Raw genomic sequence first — 19,727 nt, 5'->3', positions numbered from 1 at the left:
GTCTCTGGAGGCATTTGTTTGTTCTCTGATTGGTTGCTGTATTTTTGTCTACTTCACTGACCTCTCTCTGCGTTGGAGATCTGAGTTCCTGAAGCTGCACTTTTGTTCTCAAAGTTTGAAAATAAATGTGAATAAATGATGTTTCCTTTAGTGAAGATGCTGGTTCCTCTGAGTGGGCGGGGTTGGCGCTCTGCTCCGCCTCCTGACTGTTGTGATTGGTTCATGAGTGTAGCTCAGTCTGCATCAGAAACTGTTAATGACTGGTGTTTTTGATCTGTTATAGAAATGCAGCTCACATCAACATGTTCTAATAAACATAAAACATCTCAGGCCAGATGACCCCGACCATCACATTCTCCTGACTGATCACAGACGGTCGTTATAATTCTGGGTCTAGCTGCAGTTCCTGCAGTTGTCCAGAAGGTGGAGGTGTTGGTGTTTACTACAGACCCCGCCCATCGGGCTGTCACGTGAGCGGACCAGGGTTGAAGGTTTGAAACCCAGCAGTTTCTCTGATGCTTCAGGCCTCAAACTTAGTTTAAACAAATGTGAATTGCTTCCCATATCGTCTCGTAGCGAATCCCATCTTTACAACATTCCTGTTAAAACACAAGTTTCATATCTTGTTGTAATTATCACAAAGATGCCAAAGAAAGATGCAAGCTTAACTTTGACCCTACAATTAATAAAACCAAAAAGAAATTAAACCACTGGCTTCAAAGAGATTTATCTTTACGAGGAAGAATCCTGTTATCTAAAGCTGAAGGAATATCCAGGTTAACTTATGCTGCACTGGCATTAAATGTTGATACTGCTACCTGTAAAACCTGTAAAACTTGATGAAAAGCTCTACAATTTAATCTGGAGAATTTAAACCCATCCAAGACTCTGAGCTCCTGAACCCTGTAGACTCCGGTGGTCTAAACTTTTTAGATTTCTCATCTTTAAATCACACATTTAAAATCAATTGGATCAGAAATTTTTTATTGAACCCTGACTCTTTGTGGAATTTATCCCTAATTATATTTTCTCCAAACTTGGTGGTCTTTCATTTTTACTGAAGTCTAACTGTAACCTAGAAAAACTTCCCCTAGAACTAGACAATTCCTCCTTGCTTGGTCTCTAATTTATAAACATTATTTCTCATCTGGAATAACCAGAATATTCTTTACCAAAATCAATCTGTTTTTCCCTAACTGGTTTAATAAGAATATTATTTTTGTAAAACAATGATTGAATGTGCTGCTGTTTAAGGGCCGTCATCATTCAGAGCTGCAGACATAAATAACTTCTGTTTCTGAACCTGCTGTGGGTTTAGTTTGTTTCTCCACTAGAAACAAGAATATAAGATCCTCATTCAGAAGGACACTGCTACCACACCTTCTGTGACCCACTGGAGACCGAAACGGTTTGGACCCTATCATCCAAATACTTCATTGCGAACCAGCCTGGTGATGTTAACCGGTGCTGCAGACCAGAACCTGCACCAGGATTTGGACCGCTTTGCTGTTTCTGTCATTTGACGGCAGTCCACTTAATCTGGAGACGCTCCTTCACTGTCTCTTTCTGGAAAAACTTGATTTATTATATTCAGTCTCATATCCTCAATAGTTTTTCACTTTTATACACAAATGTACATTTTGGTTTCTACAGTGTCTGTCCTGTAATAACAAATTTTATGTAATTAATCTACTGTTAATTCTAAATTTCATATTCATAAATACACATTTTCTGCCATGAAGCCTGTATTGAACCTGTTTTTATCTATAACTATTCAGACCTCTTCAGTCCTGAAACGATCCGAGTTTCACTTTTCATTCCTTGTAACTTCTGGCAGTTTTTCGTTTTCCTCTATTCTATACATTGTATTAACATTTTGATGCAATAAAAAAGAAATAAATAAACGGCAGGTTCACTCGTCGCCATGGAGACGGCCCGCAGGACCCAGTGGAACCAGTCCGAGGCCCGACTGGAGAGGTCAGCTGTGAGGAAGACTCCTCCTCCTCTTCCTCCAGCAGGTTTTCCAGGAACAAGTCTAAACATGGGGGAGTGGACCGGGTCAGAACCAACCCGCTGACCTCTGCTGCTCGCTGAGGTCAGTCTGTTCACATTCTGGTTCTGTTGGACCAAACAGACTCAGCTGGCCCGGTTCTGAAGAATGACCGGGTGGTTCAGTTTCTAGCCGGCTTCAGGTCCGAACCTGACCAGAACCAAACAGAACCCAGGTTCTGATTAAGCTTATTCTTCAATCTGACCTCAGGTTACTTTGTGTGAAAATAAAGAACATGGCCCGGCCCGGTTCAGCTCTGGTTCTGGAAGCTGATGTGTGTTCCTTTCACTTTGTACTGGAATCCACAGACAGAGCAGCGGCTTCTGATTGGCTGCTGAGTCACGTGGTGCCGCCAGCAGCTCCTTATATGGACATGAGGGCTGCAGGGAGCAACGAGTTCAGACAGAGACTTTCTGAGAAACACTGAACACGCTGTCCTCACACACACACACACCCCGAGATACACACTGAGACACACACACACCCCGAGATACACACTGACACACACACACACACTGAGACACACACACTGACACACACACACACCCCGAGATACACACACACACACTGAGACACATTGTTCTCTGCAGTCCCGCCCCCTCTCCTCTCCTCTCTCTCTCTCTCTCAGAACATCCCTCCGGTTCCGGTTCGGTACATCAGCTCATGTGTGCAGAACCAGGATCCGGTTCTGATCCACTTCACTAAGAGCTGGTTGGTTCTGAAGGGGGATCAGGTGTGTGTTTGGGCCGGAACCAATGATGCTGTGTAGGTCATACCGGTTCTGATGAGGTTCGGTTTGTGTGTGAATGGTTCCGGCAGCGCCAGACTAAAGTTATGTAATGTTGGTTCGGATGGACCGGTCCATTTCTGGGGGGTTGGTGGGGGGTTGTCTCGGTTCGGAGTGAGTGTTCTGGTTTGGACCAGTGGACCTGCTGAAGTGTCTGAAGCGGTTCTGTCGCCCCACCCGTACTCAGCGTGACGTCACGCCTCCCTTCCCCCCTCCGCTCGGCAGCAGATGGTTCGGTCCAGACGCGTCACCCATTGTTTACAAATCAAACGGCTTGTTTGTGTGTACTGAGCGGCCCGGTTCGGTTCGGTTCGGTCCGCAGAGAGATGCCGAGTCTGAAGGAGAACCTGCTGGCGCTGCAGCAGGCCGTGGGCCCCGCGGACGTGGACGCGCTGGTCACGCAGATCGGAGAGGCGCTGCAGCTCCACGGGGCGCCGGGGGGGAACCCGCGGACCGGGCCCGGGTCCTGCGGGGCCGCGGCGGGCCCGAACCTCCAGCAGAACCCCCGAGGCTGCTGCCTGAAGATCCGGAACCAGCGCGGGACCCACCGGACCCGCAGCCCGTACCAGCTGCCGAGCCACGCGGAGCCGGGCTGGGACCAGATCCGACCGTGGAACCGGAAGCGGGTCCCGGTTCGGGTCCAGGAGGAGGACCCGCACCGGCTGCTGCAGGAACTGATTCTGTCCGGGAACCTGATCAAGGAGGCGGTTCGGAGGCTGCAGTTCTCCCCGGACTGCAGGGAGCTGGGCCGGGCTCCGGACAGCCTGCCCTGCGCCTGATGGGAGGAACTGGGAGGACTGGGAGGACTGGAACACTCTGAACCAGACTGGATCCGATGGGAGTTCTGGTTCCGTGTTTTTTAGAACATGTGTCTCATGGAGGGAACGTGTCGGATGGGGGGGGGGGGGGGGGGGGGGGGGGCTCTGCGTGCACGCGCCTCGGTCACGCAATGTTCTTGAACAATGATTACGTTTTGTGGGGGCGGGGCTTGATCAGACCGGATGTTTACATTGACCTTACCCCCCTACGCCTCTCCAAACTGATGTTGGCGTCACCTGCAGCAGGTGAGGCTGCTGACGTCAGAGACTGATCTTGTTTGTTTATTTCCTGTTTGTGTGTCCAGAAGAATCACGTGACTGCTCCGTAACGGAGCGCCTTCAGATTCCTGATTCATCAGGGCTTTTATTGTCTTAATAATAAACACTTCCTGTTTTCCACCTGTGAGGTTCAGCTTCCTCTGTCTCTCTCTCTCACACACCCACACACACACACATTTGCGTGGCTATCTTTGTGGGGACTTTCCATTGACTTCCATTCATTTCTGAACTCTTTCTCTAATCGGAACCAAAACTCAAATCACACCTTAGTCCTAAATCTGACCCTTGACCCACAAACAGTGTTACAAATGCACACACACAGGCTGCAGCGCCCCCTACTGGGCGGACTTTGACTGGTCCGTTTATGAATGAAGCAGCCCAATCAGAACACACCAGAACCTGTGGACTCAAGTCAGAACTCTGAATGAAAGAAGAGCTGGATCCATTTCAGGTCAGAACCCGTGTCCCTGCTGGACCGGGCCGGTTCCGCTCAGAACCAGGGCACCCAGCATTCATGGAGGCGGCTGGTGGGGGTCCAGCAGACGGTTCTGATGATGGCGGCTCCAGTAAACATCAGAACCAAACCACCACAGAGCTTTCCAGAACAGAACCAGCTGATCAACAAAAAAAAAAACAACAGACAGAATAAAGGTTTGGACCATCTGCTGCCTCCATGTTGGGTGTGACATCATCACAACCAACATGGAGGATAAAAATAGCAGCTCTGAAGCTACTTGTTTACCCTTTAAATTGATTTAAACTGCTGGCTCGTCCAATCACAGGAGCAGAAGCTGCTGGCTCGTCCAATCACAGGAGCAGAAGCTGCTGGCTCCTCCAATCACAGGAGCAGAAGCTGCTGGCTCGTCCAATCACAGGAGCAGAAGCTGCTGGCTCGTCCAATCACAGGAGCAGAAGCTTTCAGTAGGTGTTCGTGACAGCAGGTGAAAACAGTCCTCTGATCAGAACTGACTTGGTTCTACTGGGCTCGGCGCTGTGGTACTGTGTGTGGTTTTGTTCGGCTCTGGACTCGGGTTGTTCTGTCTCCGGTTCTCCTGCGGTCTAGCAGAACCTGCTCACCTGTCTACCAGGTGAGTCCTGGAGCCCAACAGATGCAGTGACAGCATCAGTCCAGCAGATGGCAGCAGGACTCTCTAGATCAGGGGTGGGCACTCCTGGTCCTCGAGGGCCGCTGTCCTGCAACTTTTAGATGCATCTCTACTTCAACACACCTGAGTCAAATAATGAGGTCGTTAGCAGGACTCTGGAGAACTTGACTGCACTTAGGAGGAGATTCAGCTGTTGGATTCAGGTGTGTTGGACCAGGGAGACATCTAAGAGTTGCAGGACACCGGCCCTCGAGGACCAGGATTGCCCACCCCTGCTCTAGAACCTCCAGAAGGAGCAACAGAACCGGGTCAGAGTTCTGTTCACTCTGGGAGGCTTTTATTGTGAAAGGACAGGTTCATCTCTAATCAGATTCCAAGTTATTTCCAGGTTGGTTCCTGTTTTTTTTTGTTTGTTTTTTTTTTACATCTTTATTAATAATGTTGGAAACATTAACGTTGTACACAAACATAAGAAAATAAATGATAAGAAAAGAAATTTGCCAGTCAGGATTTTATACTGACAAGAAATTTATCTACAGAGAATTGTAAGATATTAAATGTGCGTAATAAATTTACAGTTTTCATGGCTTTTGGATTATTAGAACAATAATGTGATGATTGTATCAAATCAAGTCTTTAATGACGATAGAATAGAATAGAATTACTTTATTCATCCCAGCAGGGAAAATATTTTATTTTAGAGAATAAAGGTTGTTTTTTGCTGAACTTGTTTATCTATAAAGAATTTAATAAGAAGTGAAATTAGGTTGATGACAAAAAGAATCAGTTCTTCTTGTCAAAAGCAGTAAAGCCAGAATAACCATTTCATAACTGAGAGTTTGGGGGGAAAAGGTTCATGATTTCATCCCAGGGGTTTTGGTGTCTCTCCAAAACAAATGATTCATGTGTTCATCCTGAGACAGAAAGAGCAAAATGCACCAATTTAACCCTAACCCACCATTTACTGTTTGGTTGGGCAGCATCTGTGGACAAGTTTATAAGAACATCTTTAACTTTGTTAGTTGAGACCAAACCGTCTCCAGGTGGGACCGTCAGGAACCTGGTCCAGCAGCACCAGGAGAAATGACCAGCTGTTGGAAAAGAGAACATATTTTCTTGTTTTAGGATTTAGGATCCAGACAAACTTTAGCAACAGAAGTGTCCATTAAATTGTCTGAGGCGGTTCTGGTTTCTGATTGATGATGCCTTCAGAACCCTAACCGGGCCAGAGGGAACGATCGGATCCAGCAGCTTCTGGAAACTTAAGATGAGACAGAAATTCACTGTAAGTGAACAATGACTCTTGGTTATTAAACAGCTGCCTTACATACATTAGATTATTTGTTTTCCAGTAGTCAACATAGAGACGTTTAATCTTGTATAAAATGTCCTTATTATGCCAGATTATACATTTGTGAGGAGAATATTTGTGTTTGTAGATCCAAACATGGTTTGGACAGTTTGACTGGGATTTTCTCAGGATTAAAGTTACAGAGCAGAAGAAAATCAATTGAGAGAGAATCTAGAATTAGGACTGAAATTCCAACACGAGGCAGAATGACAGGTTTAATCCATCAGACCTATAGTTTTGTTTAAAGTAGAAAAGTCTGGGAAATTTAAATCCCATATCAACTGGGTTCATGATAACAGACTTTTTAATGTAACAGATTTTGTGCTTCTAAAGATAATTGAATAATAATAATAACTGGTCAAAACTTTTACAGGTGTTGTTGTCTACAAAGAGAGGAGAGGCCAAATAAACCAAACTAGAAGCCCTTCACATCTGTTCAACCTGGTTCTGGTATCAGCAGGAGATTCCAACACATCTGCTTTTATCATTTTTGTTGATGGTGATTCCGAAGTATACAACATTCTGCTTTATGTTGCTTATAGGATAGAACAGAATCCTTTGTAGCAAAAAGTTCAAATATATTGACATTTAGAAAGAAACTAGAATCTGAATAATATGAAAGGCTGGAGGAACTTGTTCAGAGTAGTGCTGTAGTGACTGAGACCGGTCTTGGTCTCCAGACTTTTTGATGGTCTCGGGATTTTATTTCAAGACCACAACTGTGAAAATGTCACTAAATTGCCAGCATAGTATCAGTTTATTTGTCAACATCCTTGTTTTTACTGGGTGCAAAACATACCGATTAAAATCAAAGCAATAACGCCACTTAATAATGACGTGTTTCTGTTTCCGCTGTCAGCCATCGCCTCCCCTTTAACTCGCGCGCGATATATGTGCCTTATACAGAATTCCACTACTGTAATTGCCTTATTTGTTTCTGATTAATTTGTTTTTAAAAAAATGTGTTCATGTAACGTCATGGTGATGTACCGTATGTGTCGGTGACACCTAGCAGACATTTCTGTTTGTACTGTTATGTATTTTGTATCTCAATAAAGATTCATAAAAATAAAAAAAAACTCGCGCGCGGCGCTCTGACACATGCGCAGTGGTTTCCTCTGAGGGCAGAAGTCCGTCTAATAGTCATAAATTTACCTACATAAATCATAAGAAAGCTTATAATAACGTATAAATTCGGCTTTCACAGACGGTGGGATTTTTAACTGGTTTTTAACTTTTAACGACTAACTTTTATCGTCACTTAGAAAAGAAGCTCAAAGAAAGGTAAGCTCTGTGAGGTGATGCTAGCCAAGCTAGCTGAAGGTTCTGAGTCTATCTCGGCAGCAGGCCGCCAGGACGCCGAGACCAGAACTTCCTCTTCTGACGCGCTTATCAAGATACTCATTGATCTGGTTTTGCTCCAATGCGGTGTTTACGTAGCGCACTGAACGCTGCTCTGTAGAAACTTGTTTTGAAACATAATTTTCACATGTAACATTAAACATATTTGCTTCAAATGAGATTTATAGTAAAGTTTTGAAGACGGTTTTGTCACACAAGTAGCATTTTTCAACAGGCATCAACACAGCCACCTACAATTTAGAAACATCTCCGGTGCTCATAGGTTTCAACCAGTTAATTTAGCCACCAGTTAATCTTAACACCGGTACCGGTCCGTGGACCATTTGGTACCAGCTCGCACAATAAATAATTAAATATTTCCGTTTTATGTAATATCTGAGTCTGGAGGATCTTCTATTTTGAAAATCCTTTAACCGGATTCTCTCGGTTACGTCATGCGCTCAAACATTGAGCCACAAGCGATGAAAACCCGGGGATTATCGTCAATCAATAAAATCCTCTCAGGCCGAACTTGAAAATTAGACGTTATGCTGCTAACACTTAGCTTTGTCAACAACTCAGAGGCGGAAGTCAGAGCTCCGCGCAACGCAAATAACGACCCGGCCGGAACACGGCGCGCTAAATAATAAAACACAATTTAACGAAGCTTCGAGGCAGATACATTTCCCGCGAGGAATTTTAATAATCAAGGAACTCGAATCATTCCTAGTTATGAGCCTGTCATCTCACCTTTGCAGGCTGGGGGGGTCAGAGGTCATTTCTTTACCCTCAATAAAGGCACGGCCTCCCACCAAGTAGGCTTCCCCCCATTCTTTCTAACTCAGTGGTTCTTAACCTGGGTTCGGTCGAACCCCAGGGGTTCGGTGAGTCGGTCTCAGGGGTTCGGCGGAGCCTCTGCCGCGGAGGTAAAGACACACCTGTGTAAAGTCATGATGACGCGCCCCGCTTGGCCATCACTGGCTGCAGAGGATCATGTTACTTTGCTCGGCCAATCAGGGCTGCGGGGCATTTAGTGAGCGAAGTATCAGCGGCTGTCGTAGTTGTACGTCGCGTGGTTTCTTTCTTAATATTTTAATCCATACTAAATATGTCGAGCAAAAGAAGAAGAAAATGAACAGACTTTGCTCTGAAGACGCACCTGCCAAGGTGAAGCCACGCCTCTCTGAAGCCACGCCTCTCTGAACTGGTCTCCCAAAGACAACAGCAGAAGTCTCACTGATTTACAGGTATGTCATTTGTGCAACACTTTATTCTGGCCCCAAAAAAGTATTTTGTGGATTCAAAGCGACAAAAAACAAATTACATTTAAAATAAAATAAAAATTAAGTTATTAAAAAATTTTAATCCTTTGAAAAAAATCCAAATGTATTTTTAATTAGTAAAATAGTAAAAAAATATTTTGGGGGCTGAAATTCTTTCATGGGGCCGACATATTTTTGGGGGGCCAGAATAAAGTAACACTGTAACTTGCTGAGTTCATGGTTTTGTTCTTTGAGCAAAGTGACGTTCATGCACGGCTCATTTTGTGCACCAGCAAAAAAACATATACTGTACCTATGTCTTGAATTTGGAAAAAAAAATTTTTTATTTATCACTAAAGAAGGGTTCGGTGACTGCGCATATGAAGCTGATGGGTTCGGTACCTCAAAACAAGGTTAAGAACCACTGTTCTAGCATCAGCTACCAAAGGCCACAGAAATAGTCTTTTCTCGCGGTCGGACTTGCAGAGATCTTCGGGCAGAAATTGTGATTTTTTTGTTGTTGCCACTTTCCGGACAGCAACACGCCGCCGGCAGGACAGGAACCGGATGATGATGATCGGTCTAGAAGCGCTGCGGTCCTTCGTCTAGGGACCCAGGCGGTGGGCGACATCTATGAAGGACACCAGCGTTTTCTTTTCGTCGGGAATTGTAGCCTGGCAGATTTTAATAGCAACAAGGCGAGTATGTTCATTATCCCTCTCGCTGTGTCCACAAAGCTTCAGGTTGCAGCGCCTGGAATAAGCCTCCATTTCAGCAACTCGGTTCATGAGATGACTGGTACTGAAACGTTCTTTCTGAATAGATCAATATTCTCTTTCAACTCTTTAACTTCAGCCATGCTGGTGTCGATTTTTTTCTCCAGTGTCTCGATCCAGTTCCCCAACTTTAATTCCAGACCATCAGCTCTCTCGTTGATAAGCTTGGAAAGCGTTTCTATGATGTCACCATTTAGCTTCTCAGATTTTTTCTCTTTTTTTGGAGCAGGCGAGTCCCGAGGGGTGAGCGCTAGAGGAGGGAAAGTTTCATCTTCAAAGTTGCTCCAACGTCAATATATATTCAGTATATTCGTGACACTCTTCCATTACAGCATTTATGTTCTCCGAAGCTAGCTCGTTCAGCTAACGGAGCTAGCAGCATGTGCTCCCTTATGTTTAGTCTTAGCAGACATTTTCCTTTGTAAGACGTTCAGGTACTCAGTCCAACACCTCCTGGATTACCGAATTCCACAGCAAGCAAAACGAAGAGAAAAACACAGTTTACAACAGTAGTATTAGTTGGAAATAACGGCTAGGCACACGAAGCTGATTAGAGGAAGTGAACATGCTGCGCCATCTTCTTCAGACATCCAAAGTCATCAGTTGGTTCCTGGTTGGTTTCAGGTTGGTCCTAGTTTTTTCTTGGTTGGTTTCAGGTTGGTTCCTGATAGGTTCCAGGTTGGTTCCTAGTTTTTTCCTGGTTGGTTCCTAGTTTGTTCCAGGTTGGTTCCTGATTGGTTCCAGGTTGGATCCTAGTTTTTTCCTGGTTGGTTTCAGGTTTGTTCCTGATAGGTTCCAGGTTTGTTCCTGATTGGTTTCAAGTTGGTTCCAGGTTGGTTCCTAGTTTTTTCCTGGTATGTTTTCCTGGTTGGTATCAGGTTGGCTCATGGTTTTTTTTGTAGTTGGTTCCTAGTTTGTTCCAACTTGGTTTCAAGTTGGTTCCTGGTTGGTTCCTAGTATTTTCCTGGTTGGTTTCAGGTTGGTTCCTGATTGGTTCCAGGTTGGTTCCTAGTTCTTTCCTGGTTGGTTCTTAGTTTTTTCCAGGTTGGTTCCTAGTTTGTTCCAGGTTGGTTCCTAGTTTGTTGCAGGTTGGTTCCTGGTTGGTTTCAAGTTTTTTCCTGGTTGGTTTCAAGTTGGTTCCTAGTTTTTTCCAGGTTGGTTCCTAGTTTGTTCCAGGTTGGTTCCTGGTTGGTTCCTAGTTTGTTCCAGGTTTGTTCCTAGTTCTTTCCTGGTTGGTTCCTAGTTGGTTCCTAGTTGGTTCCTGGTTGGTTTCAGGTTGGTTCCTAGTTGGTTCCTGGTTGGTTTCAGGTTGGTTCCTAGTTGGTTCCTGGTTGGTTTCAGGTTGGCTCCTGGTTGTGTGTGTTTAGTTATATTTGTGTTCTCCTTATTATTCCTCTCCCAATCAGGTGCATCAGGGCGAAGAGACGCCGGAAGTCGGACCGGTGGAGCTCCGGAGTTTTGGCCGGAGAGACAGAACCTGGGTTGCTGGGGAAACTTGACCCAACGCTGGAGGGATTGAGATCACTTCTCTGTAAGGACGTCAAATCGGGCCGAGGTCCGGTGCCGTTACCTGGACAGACTGGGCGAAGTTCATTCCAGGCCTGGAGAAGGAGACCGCCCAGGATTATAAACCCGGTGAGACGTTTCCTTATTTTTCTTTATTTTTTGGACACAGATGGATGAATCATTTGGGCCCCATCGTTATTTTTGTGTGTGAATGGATAAGCAATTTTTGACTTTTCGTTGAACATTTATTATTATTGAAAGATCATTTTGTTTTATTTCAGAAACCGTTTCAGATTTGTTTGGTGTTTATAATGAAGGACTGCAGGAGAAACTATTCAAAATGTCTTCCTGAGCAGCTGATTTATTAAACATGGCGTCTCCTCCCATCCACACTCTTAAGCTGACATGTCAGATTGTTTTTGTTTATTCATTTCATTCAAATTGGCCTTTCTAGTATTGATTAGTACAGGCTGTTAATATACTCATTTCTGAATAGTTATAAAATAATTTGACTCTTAAGCGTGTGCAATCTTCCATTTAGACGGAGAACTCTTACAACAGCTGACCCGTTCTACGTGTTCTGACCCGGTTCTTTCTGCTGCCGCTGTGCCCAGCATTAGCGCCAGCTGCTACATGTATAGCATTCAGATGCTATTTTAGGCTAGCATAGCTTCGCTGAGGCTAACTGCTTTTAGCATCTTTTCCAGCAGCAGATTGTTTATAAATATAAATGAACAGAGAGCAGCAGCTTCATCACCGCTGCTAGCAGATGTAGCTGTGTGTCAGCTTTACGGTCGTACCAGAAACACATGAATATAAAGGTTCTGTGTGTCAAAGAAAAAAACAGATTGATTTGGTTCCACGGTTTATTGGGTCAAAATGGTTCTGGTTCTCTTTACAATCAGGAGAAACACAATTTTATTTTTTTATTCTTTAATGTTTTGTTTGTTTCTGTAAGAATCTTTTATTATTTCTGCATCACAGTGCTGCGTGGACTCCAGTACCACCTAGTCAGGTTCTGTTCCTGGACCGAACCGAATACCACCGGATTGGACAGAACCGACGCCCGCAGTGTTCAGAGACCCGGTCCTACTGAGCAGAACCGCCTGCTGACCCAATTCTCCAGCAGGTCCAGTTCCCTTCAGTAGGACTTGGATTTTTCCTTCCTGATTGGCTGGAAACTCTTTCTGGTTCTGAACCGGTTCTGTTTCAGAACCGCCCTTAATCCTGCCTGATTCTACTTCTCTTCCCGCCTCATCCGATCCACGGCGCCAGAGGGAACAGAACCGGGATCTGGACCCACTCTCCCGCTGACAACCTGTTTATCTCCAGCTTCTGTTTCTGCCAGCCGGACCAGAACCGCCTGTGGGAAACCGGGCCGGTCCAGAATCCCGGCGTCCCCTCCATAAATATCCTGCCATCAGGTCTGGAGCCGCCGGGTCGGCTGGAAGAACCGGGACGGAACCAGAAGGATGATGACTGCAGCGGGTGTCACCTCCTGTTTGACTAAATGAACTCTTAGTGGAACCAGGGCAACAAGGCTCGCTTATTTACCCCCCAGCAGCTTATTTACCCCACAGCTCGTCGCCCCCGCTGCTGCGTGTGCTTGCCCGCTCTCGGCGATGCAGTCGCAGCATTTCCAGGACGCTGCGGGCGTATGCGTCCCTCAGGTTGGCTCCGCCCCCGGTGGGCTCGGCACCGCCCCCCGGCAAGCCGTGGGTCAGCCTCCTGAGCGCGTCGGCGTGACGCAGCGCGGCCTCCCGGACCTTCAGGGTGAAGTAGCAGGCAGAGAAACGGTCGTTGATGATGGCGATGGGCAGCGCCAGGATCAGGATGCCGGACAGGATGCAGAGGAAGGCCAGCGTCTTCCCCGCTGCCGAGTCGGGCCGCACGTCGCCGTAGCCCACCGTGGTCATGGAGGTGGTAGCCCACCACCAGGCGGCCGGCACGCTGGTGAAGGTGGAGGCCGGGAGGTCGTGCTCCAGGGCAAACACCAGCGCGGCGAAGATGGAGATTCCCACGCTGAGAAAGAGGAGCAGCAGGCCAACTTCCTCGTAACACTGAGCGATGGTCATTCCCAGAGACCGCAGGCCTGCAGGGGGAGAAGAACCGGTTCATTCAGGAACTGTTCAGAGAAAAGAACCGGTTCATTCAGGGACTGTTCAGAGAAAAGACCCTGTTCATTCAGGGACTGTTCAGAGAAAAGACCCTGTTCATTCAGGGACTGTTCAGAGAAAAGAACCGGTTCATTCAGGGACTGTTCAGAGAAAAGAACTGAGCGATAGTCTCAAGCCGTGGTCTTTCTCAGAGACCACGGCTTGGAGAGAGAGAGGATAAAGAACTGGTTCAGAGTAAAGAACTGGTTCAGCCCTGAACCTGTTCCTGTTCAGAGTAGATAAAGACTCTGTTGCTCTGATCTTCCTCCAGGAGATTCATCTTGTTTCTTGCGTAAGCATGTTGTTGACGTCACTGTAGTTACCGCTGCTGGTTCTGGTTATTCTGGGTTCCTGCTCCAGTTTCCTCTGCTTCCTGCATTATTCATGAGCGACCGAGCAGCTTCTTTAGCTCATGGGGTCTCTGCTGATGTCAGACGTTGAATCCGTGTTTACTCTGCCAGCTGCTTTCTCTCTTCACATCAAGAGTGTGAAATGTGGGGATCGGGGGAATCTCTGATTGGTCCTCACACCTCGCCGCATTACGCTGCTCTTTGTTGGCTGCAGATTAATTTTCCATGAGGAAAAACAGGAAACAGCCAGTTTGTTCAGGAATATTTAGGACACAACAAGCAACCAGGCTGAGGGAAAGCTGCATGGAACTCATGCTTAGTAATGATGTAGCCGCTGCGGGCAACATGTTGACCTGATGGTTGCTCTTTGTGAATCTTGTGTTTGGATGAACAGACACAGAGCGCTGCCAGAACCAGCTCGAGTCTGAACGCACACACCACACATTATTCTTTGTTCATAAAGACGCATGCGCTTGCACCAGACTGACGGCGCGCCCAGCGCAAACCTTGACGATAACTGCCATTATAGTCATGCTTTTAGGTTGGCATTCAGCAATCAAGCAGTCAGGCTGTGATACTTGGTGCAGTATTCTCCAAAAAGACGCCTTCACAGAGGGACCGTTTAAACGTCGGTACAGGGGAACCTGCTCTGCACAACCTCCTTCCAACTAGGAAGGTATTATGTTTAGTTTATGTTTCTCTGGGGAAACGCTGACAGATTCCATGTTCTTCATTGCAAAGTCCCGACTGCAGCGCCACAGAACAACAGATCATGTGAGAGTGAAAAGGTGAAGCAGGAGACCTTAAAACTCGAGCCAGTAACACTGGGATGGGCTAACGTCCCAGTAAACCTTGTAGAAGGAAACCCAGAACATCTGACCCAAATCAGTTCTATGAAGCTTTAATGGTAGAGAGAAACAGCAGCACAGCAGGTGTACTTTCTACTGAAGCGTGTACCTGTGGAGTGTCGACCCAGCTTCAGCATGCGCAGGGTCCTGAGGAGGCGCAGCACCTGGACCACCCGGCCCACGTTCTCCAGCTCGGTGGAGCCGCCATGGAGGCTCTCCACTGCCAGCGTCACATAGAAGGGCAGGATGGCCAGCAGGTCAATCACGTTGGGGATGCTTCTGCTGAACCGGCACTTGTCCCGGACGCAGGTGAAGCGCAGCGCCAGCTCACCTGTGAACCACAGGACACACACATACTCCACAGCGTCAAGCAGCTGTGGCCCGCCGGCGCCAAGCCAACTCACGCCGAAGTCCTGGTCCAGGTCCAGAGAGATCAGCACCATGTTGACGACTGACAGCACCACGAAGAAGATGGAGAGGGAGCCGAAGGTTCGGGCGGCGCGAGACGATTCCGGTCTCTCCAGAATGTCCCAGAGACGCCGACGCAGGCCTGGACAGAGCACACCTACAAAGTCCTCCTCTTCTTCGTCGGTCTCAAACTCCTGGCGGACATCCAGGGACTCTTTCTGCTCCTTTCGGCGGTGGTAGCGTTCCCGGCAGCAGGAGTTGATGCGGAGTTCGTCGATGCCCCAGTACTCGATCTCCTGGAGGAAGGAGATTTCACACAGCTCCTCCATGACATGAAGGTGACCCGTCTGGTAGAAGTTCATCACATACCTGAGGACCAAGCAAAGAGATGAATGAAACAAAGTCTAAAGTTTCTGGGAACACGAGAAAGGTTGAGGGACCTGAAACCAGATCAGCCCTGACTAGATGGTTCCTCATCTCTACAGGGTGAAGACACCAGAGGTCTCGTGTATAAAACACTGCGCAGTTTTTCACACTAAAACTTGGCGTAGGACAAATTGAAAAAGTGCGGCGCATAAAAAGCTCCAGATGTATGAAGCCGAGCTGCGATCAGACCTGCTCACCTTTAGAAATCCTGATTTGGGGAAACAGAGCAGCTGCTGCTCCGCCTGTCGCCTCCATAAATACATATTAATTGGTATAAATACCAGGAAGTCTGCCGCCATGTTAAGCCGTAACCATGGCAACGGTCCTGGCTGGTAGCAGTACAAGTATTTATAATAATAATAGTAATATATTTTATTTAAAAGGTGCTTTCAGGGCACATTGGGCCCCGGCACCAGTACCGGTTTCAGTGTATTTAGGTGAGTTTTGACACGTTGTAGTTTGTTATTGTCAAACAGAAATCGTTTGATTGGCTGCTGCACATTTTCACGGCAGGTCAAAAGCTTTCAAAGCAGGTTCATTTTTATACATGTCAACGTGAGCGTAAAATATGGCGCCGCACATTTTTTGTGCGTATGCCGCTTTAGACATGAGGAACCCGGTTATCTATGCAGCGGATTCTCAGGTTGATCTGACGTTAGAACTACAGGAATAAAAGTCTACGGCAGTGGTCCCCAACCCTGGGCCGCGGACCCGTACCGGGCCGTGGACCAATTGGTACCGGGCCGCGCAAGAAATAATAAACTACTTCCGGATGTTTTATTTTGAAAATCCTAAACCGGATTTTACCGGTTACGTCTTGTGCGTCAAAATTGAGACAACAACTTGCAGCAGAATGAGTAACAAAACAACATCGGAGTGCTGCACCCCCCCCGAACAACAGCGTCGGACTCGATACCCCCCCATCACCCCCCACTCCCCATCCGCAGCAAAATTGCGAAGGGCTGACCGGTCCGCGCGACTAAAAAGGTTGGGAACCGCTGGTCTAAGGGAACCTTTAAACCTTGAAAGGGCGTCTAAGCATCCCTTAGACCAGGGTGGGCGGTCCTGGTCCTGGAGGGCCACTGTCCTGCAACTCTTAGACGTCTCCCTGGTCCATCACACTTCAGTCAAACAGCTGAATGACCTCCTAAGTGCAGTCAGGTTCTCCAGAGTAACAACCTCATTATTTGACTCAGGTGTGTTGAAATAGAGCCGTATCTAAGAGTTGCAGGATGCCGGCCCACCCTGACTTGGACTAAAGGTCTAAGGCAGGGGTCTCAAACTCCAGTCCTCGAGGGCCACAGTCCTGCAACTTTAAGATGTGCCTCTGCTGCACCACCTGAATAGAATAATTAGGTCATTAGCAGGACTATGGAGAACTGATCTACACAAGGAGGAGGCAATTAAGCCATTTCATTCCAGTGTTTTGTACTTGTGGCTCATCTAAAAACTGTAGGTCTGCGGCCCTCGAGGACTGGAGTTTGAGACCCCTGGTCTAAGGAATGCTGTATGATGGTGCTTGTTTTGAATGTGGAGGAAGACCTACTGGAAGGGTTGGGAGCTTCTGTCGAAGAAGAACTCATTCTGGAGGAAGTCTGCGTCATCGCAGAGCTCCAGCGCAGAGTCTCGACCGCAACAGACCAGCTTCCCCAGCCGGGTGTCCGGGTGGGACGCCAGCAGCTCCTGGGACAGGATGTAGCGACTCCCCCCGACGTTGACGACCACGGCGTTCAGCGGGTCCCTAGCGCACGGCTCCGGCGTCTCACTGAAGAAGACGCTGGAGTTCAAAGACGGCAGGGAGGCGGCGTCAGCAAAGACCTCCAGGCCCGCCATGGAGGACGAGACGGCAGCTGAAGAACAAGAGACAGGAGACATCTGGGTCAGGCAGCAACACCGGGAGCGCTCTGAATAAGGTCACTGATGTCTGGGGAACATCTGGATCTGACAGGAACAGATGCTGGGGGGCGAGAGAGAGATGGAGAGGGAGAGAGAGAGCGCGACCGCGACCGCTGGGGTTTCTGATTTCAACAACATGGGCAGCTGCCCAGGGCAGCAGGAGGAGGGAGCGCCCTCACTGAATTCATGTTGTTTCTTTGATGCTCTGTCAGTCAGGAGTTGGTGCCCCCTTGTGTTGAGGAGGAGCAGGTCACATGACTGGACTTTGATTGGCTTAGGACTCACTGCAGACATGCCCTGAAGTCCCGCCCCTGGCCTTTCTGCAACCAATGAGGGACAGAGTCAGGATGATGACATTCTGTTGCTGTTCCGCCTCTCAGCCACTAGGGGAGGCTGTTCATGCTAACAGCGACTTCCTCATATCAAGGATTGGATCCTCAGCTCTGTGGAGAGAGGTTCTGGATCCGGGTTCGGCCCGGTCCGGTTAGGTAAGGTTCAGTTTGGTCCAGTCCGGACTTCTGGCTTCTGGCCACTACTGCTGAGAGGTCAGCTGCCCATCCCGTCTGAACCACCAGAACCTCCAGGAGGATGAAGATGAGGATGGTTCAGTCTGAGGTCTTCCTCTGTCAGAACCAGAACTAGAACCAGCAGACTCTGACCTGGTTTCCGTGGAGTCGCTGCCGGATCGTCTGCTGAAAACTTTCCTCACTTGGAGACGAAGAACGCTGCAGCAGCTGGAGCTTCTGACGGTTCAGCGGGTCCGGCAGCTTCTGCTTTCCGCTCAGGTTGGCGCTGCAGTTTGAAGTGGAGGAGGAAGACGAGGAGGAGGAGGGAGAGGATGATGAAGAGGAGGAGGAGCGTCCTCCTCTTCCTCCTGGTCTTATTTCTGTTCCTTCGTTTTATTTTTAGATCCTTCTCTTCCTGAGCTGCTCATGATTTCCTCTGGGTCCACGTTCTGCCTCTGAACCGGGTCGGCTCTGACCCAAACCGAGTTCCAGAAGAAGAATCCTGGAGAACCCGTCCCGGTTCACCTGGACTGAATCCATCACTCATCCCAACGTTTCTGATCCATCACTGGCTGAAGGATCAGAACCGTTTTAACCAAACTGTACTGAGACAGAACGGCAATCAGAACCACCGGTCCAAACCTGAACAGCAGGAGGTCCTGGAGTCACAACCAAGATTTTACTGAATAAAGTTAGAACTGAACCAGAACCAGAACCGGACAGCCTAATCGCCCGTCATACTGGAGCTGCTGTTATCTCCTGTTGCTAAGAAACAAACTGGTTTCCTGTCCAGCTCGATGGCGGCGCTGCTCCACATTCTGAGCTCTGGCTCTGTCTCCGCAGCGCCACCTTGTGTCAGGCTGTAGCGGTGAACGGATGAACGCAGCTTTTATTTCATTTATGCTTTCATTGGTTCAGCCATGATGTTCTTCTGGTTCTGACGGACTGGGTCATAACCACACGGTCTGCTGGTCACAGCGGTTAAGCACAGCCCAGATAAGGAGGCCTCGGTCCTTGGTGCAGCCGTCGCAGGTTCGATTCCCGGCCTGGTGACATTTGCCCCATGTCTTCCCTCTCTCTCATTACTTTCCTGGCAAAAAACGTTCAAATAAAGACCAAAGAAACCAAACCAAACAAAATCTGTTAGATAATAATTGGCTCTGATTATCTAACAGATAATAGATGGTGCCATCTGGCGGAGAAACATGGAAATACAACCACACTATTTATTATTTAGCCTTTATTTTAATTGTAAAAAAAGTCAGACATCACTTATACAAACGTTTCAAATTATTAATATATTAGAAGTTTGTAAAATAAATCAACACAAAAGGGAAATTAAAGCAGCAATTTATATAATAGATCCAATAAATCAATTTCTCTGAGATCTATCAGATGTATTGATCTGATCTGAGTTCAGCCAGAAAACCGTTTATGTTTGGGAGGAAATTACAAAAATATGGAAGCCCATTTGAGTTTTGCTTTTGAGATGTTGGAGTAAGCCTCCTGACTGACTTCTATCTCATAAATATGACTTTAAAACTGGAAATTATGACTTCTTGTGGGGCTTTAATTTTTTCTCTTCCATGGCGGAAATTGCTTCCAGGGAGTTTTGTGCGTGAAATCTACCTACTGTAGCTCTATCCGTTAGTAGTTTTTTCCCCTAAATATATATCCTGAATGTATCTTCAGATGTGTTGGTCACAGTTTATTCTCCAAGGCAGAAATCTGGAAACAAAATAAACGTTTCTGATCCAGTTTTCTAAAGAAAATATGGAGAAGATTAAAGTGAACATCACTGCTTTTTAAGGGGAAATATTGTTGAGAATCTTGAAATTAACTCATTTGATTTGATAAATGA

At 47.1% G+C, this 19,727-nt stretch overlaps 2 protein-coding genes and 1 long non-coding RNA gene across 4 annotated transcripts; 2 read left to right on the top strand and 1 right to left on the bottom strand.

The window, feature by feature from the left end:
* The first annotated feature begins 2,708 nt into the window (after positions 1-2,708).
* LOC111608053 (GSK-3-binding protein-like) lies at positions 2,709-3,731 on the top strand. Its single transcript, XM_023330368.1, has one exon. It carries the CDS (start codon positions 3,164-3,166, stop codon positions 3,614-3,616), a length of 453 nt encoding a protein of 150 aa, XP_023186136.1. The 5' UTR covers positions 2,709-3,163; the 3' UTR covers positions 3,617-3,731.
* Positions 3,732-4,085: 354 nt separating this feature from the next.
* LOC111608052 lies at positions 4,086-7,342 on the top strand. Of its 2 annotated transcripts, XR_002752511.1 has the most exons (4): positions 4,086-4,585; positions 4,717-4,855; positions 6,253-6,325; positions 6,765-7,342. It is a non-coding gene; the product is annotated as an uncharacterized LOC111608052 (long non-coding RNA). The 2 variants fall into 2 exon arrangements; XR_002752510.1 differs by having other exon boundaries at positions 6,253-7,342.
* A 4,798-nt stretch (positions 7,343-12,140) lies between these two features.
* Positions 12,141-18,735, bottom strand: kcnv1 (potassium voltage-gated channel modifier subfamily V member 1). The gene is made up of 4 exons (XM_023330369.1): positions 18,020-18,735; positions 17,011-17,314; positions 14,740-15,407; positions 12,141-13,368 (listed from the first exon to the last, which is right to left on the bottom strand). Exons 2-4 carry the CDS (start codon positions 17,295-17,297, stop codon positions 12,842-12,844), a joined length of 1,482 nt encoding a protein of 493 aa, XP_023186137.1. The 5' UTR covers positions 17,298-17,314; positions 18,020-18,735; the 3' UTR covers positions 12,141-12,841.
* Between the last annotated feature and the right edge of the window lie 992 nt (positions 18,736-19,727).

This window comes from Xiphophorus maculatus, chromosome 3, assembly GCF_002775205.1.
Source record: "Xiphophorus maculatus strain JP 163 A chromosome 3, X_maculatus-5.0-male, whole genome shotgun sequence".
Classification (NCBI taxonomy): Eukaryota; Metazoa; Chordata; class Actinopteri; order Cyprinodontiformes; family Poeciliidae; genus Xiphophorus; species Xiphophorus maculatus.
The sequence above is the reverse complement of the archived record's forward strand: the minus strand, read 5'-3'. Positions and strand labels throughout refer to the sequence as shown.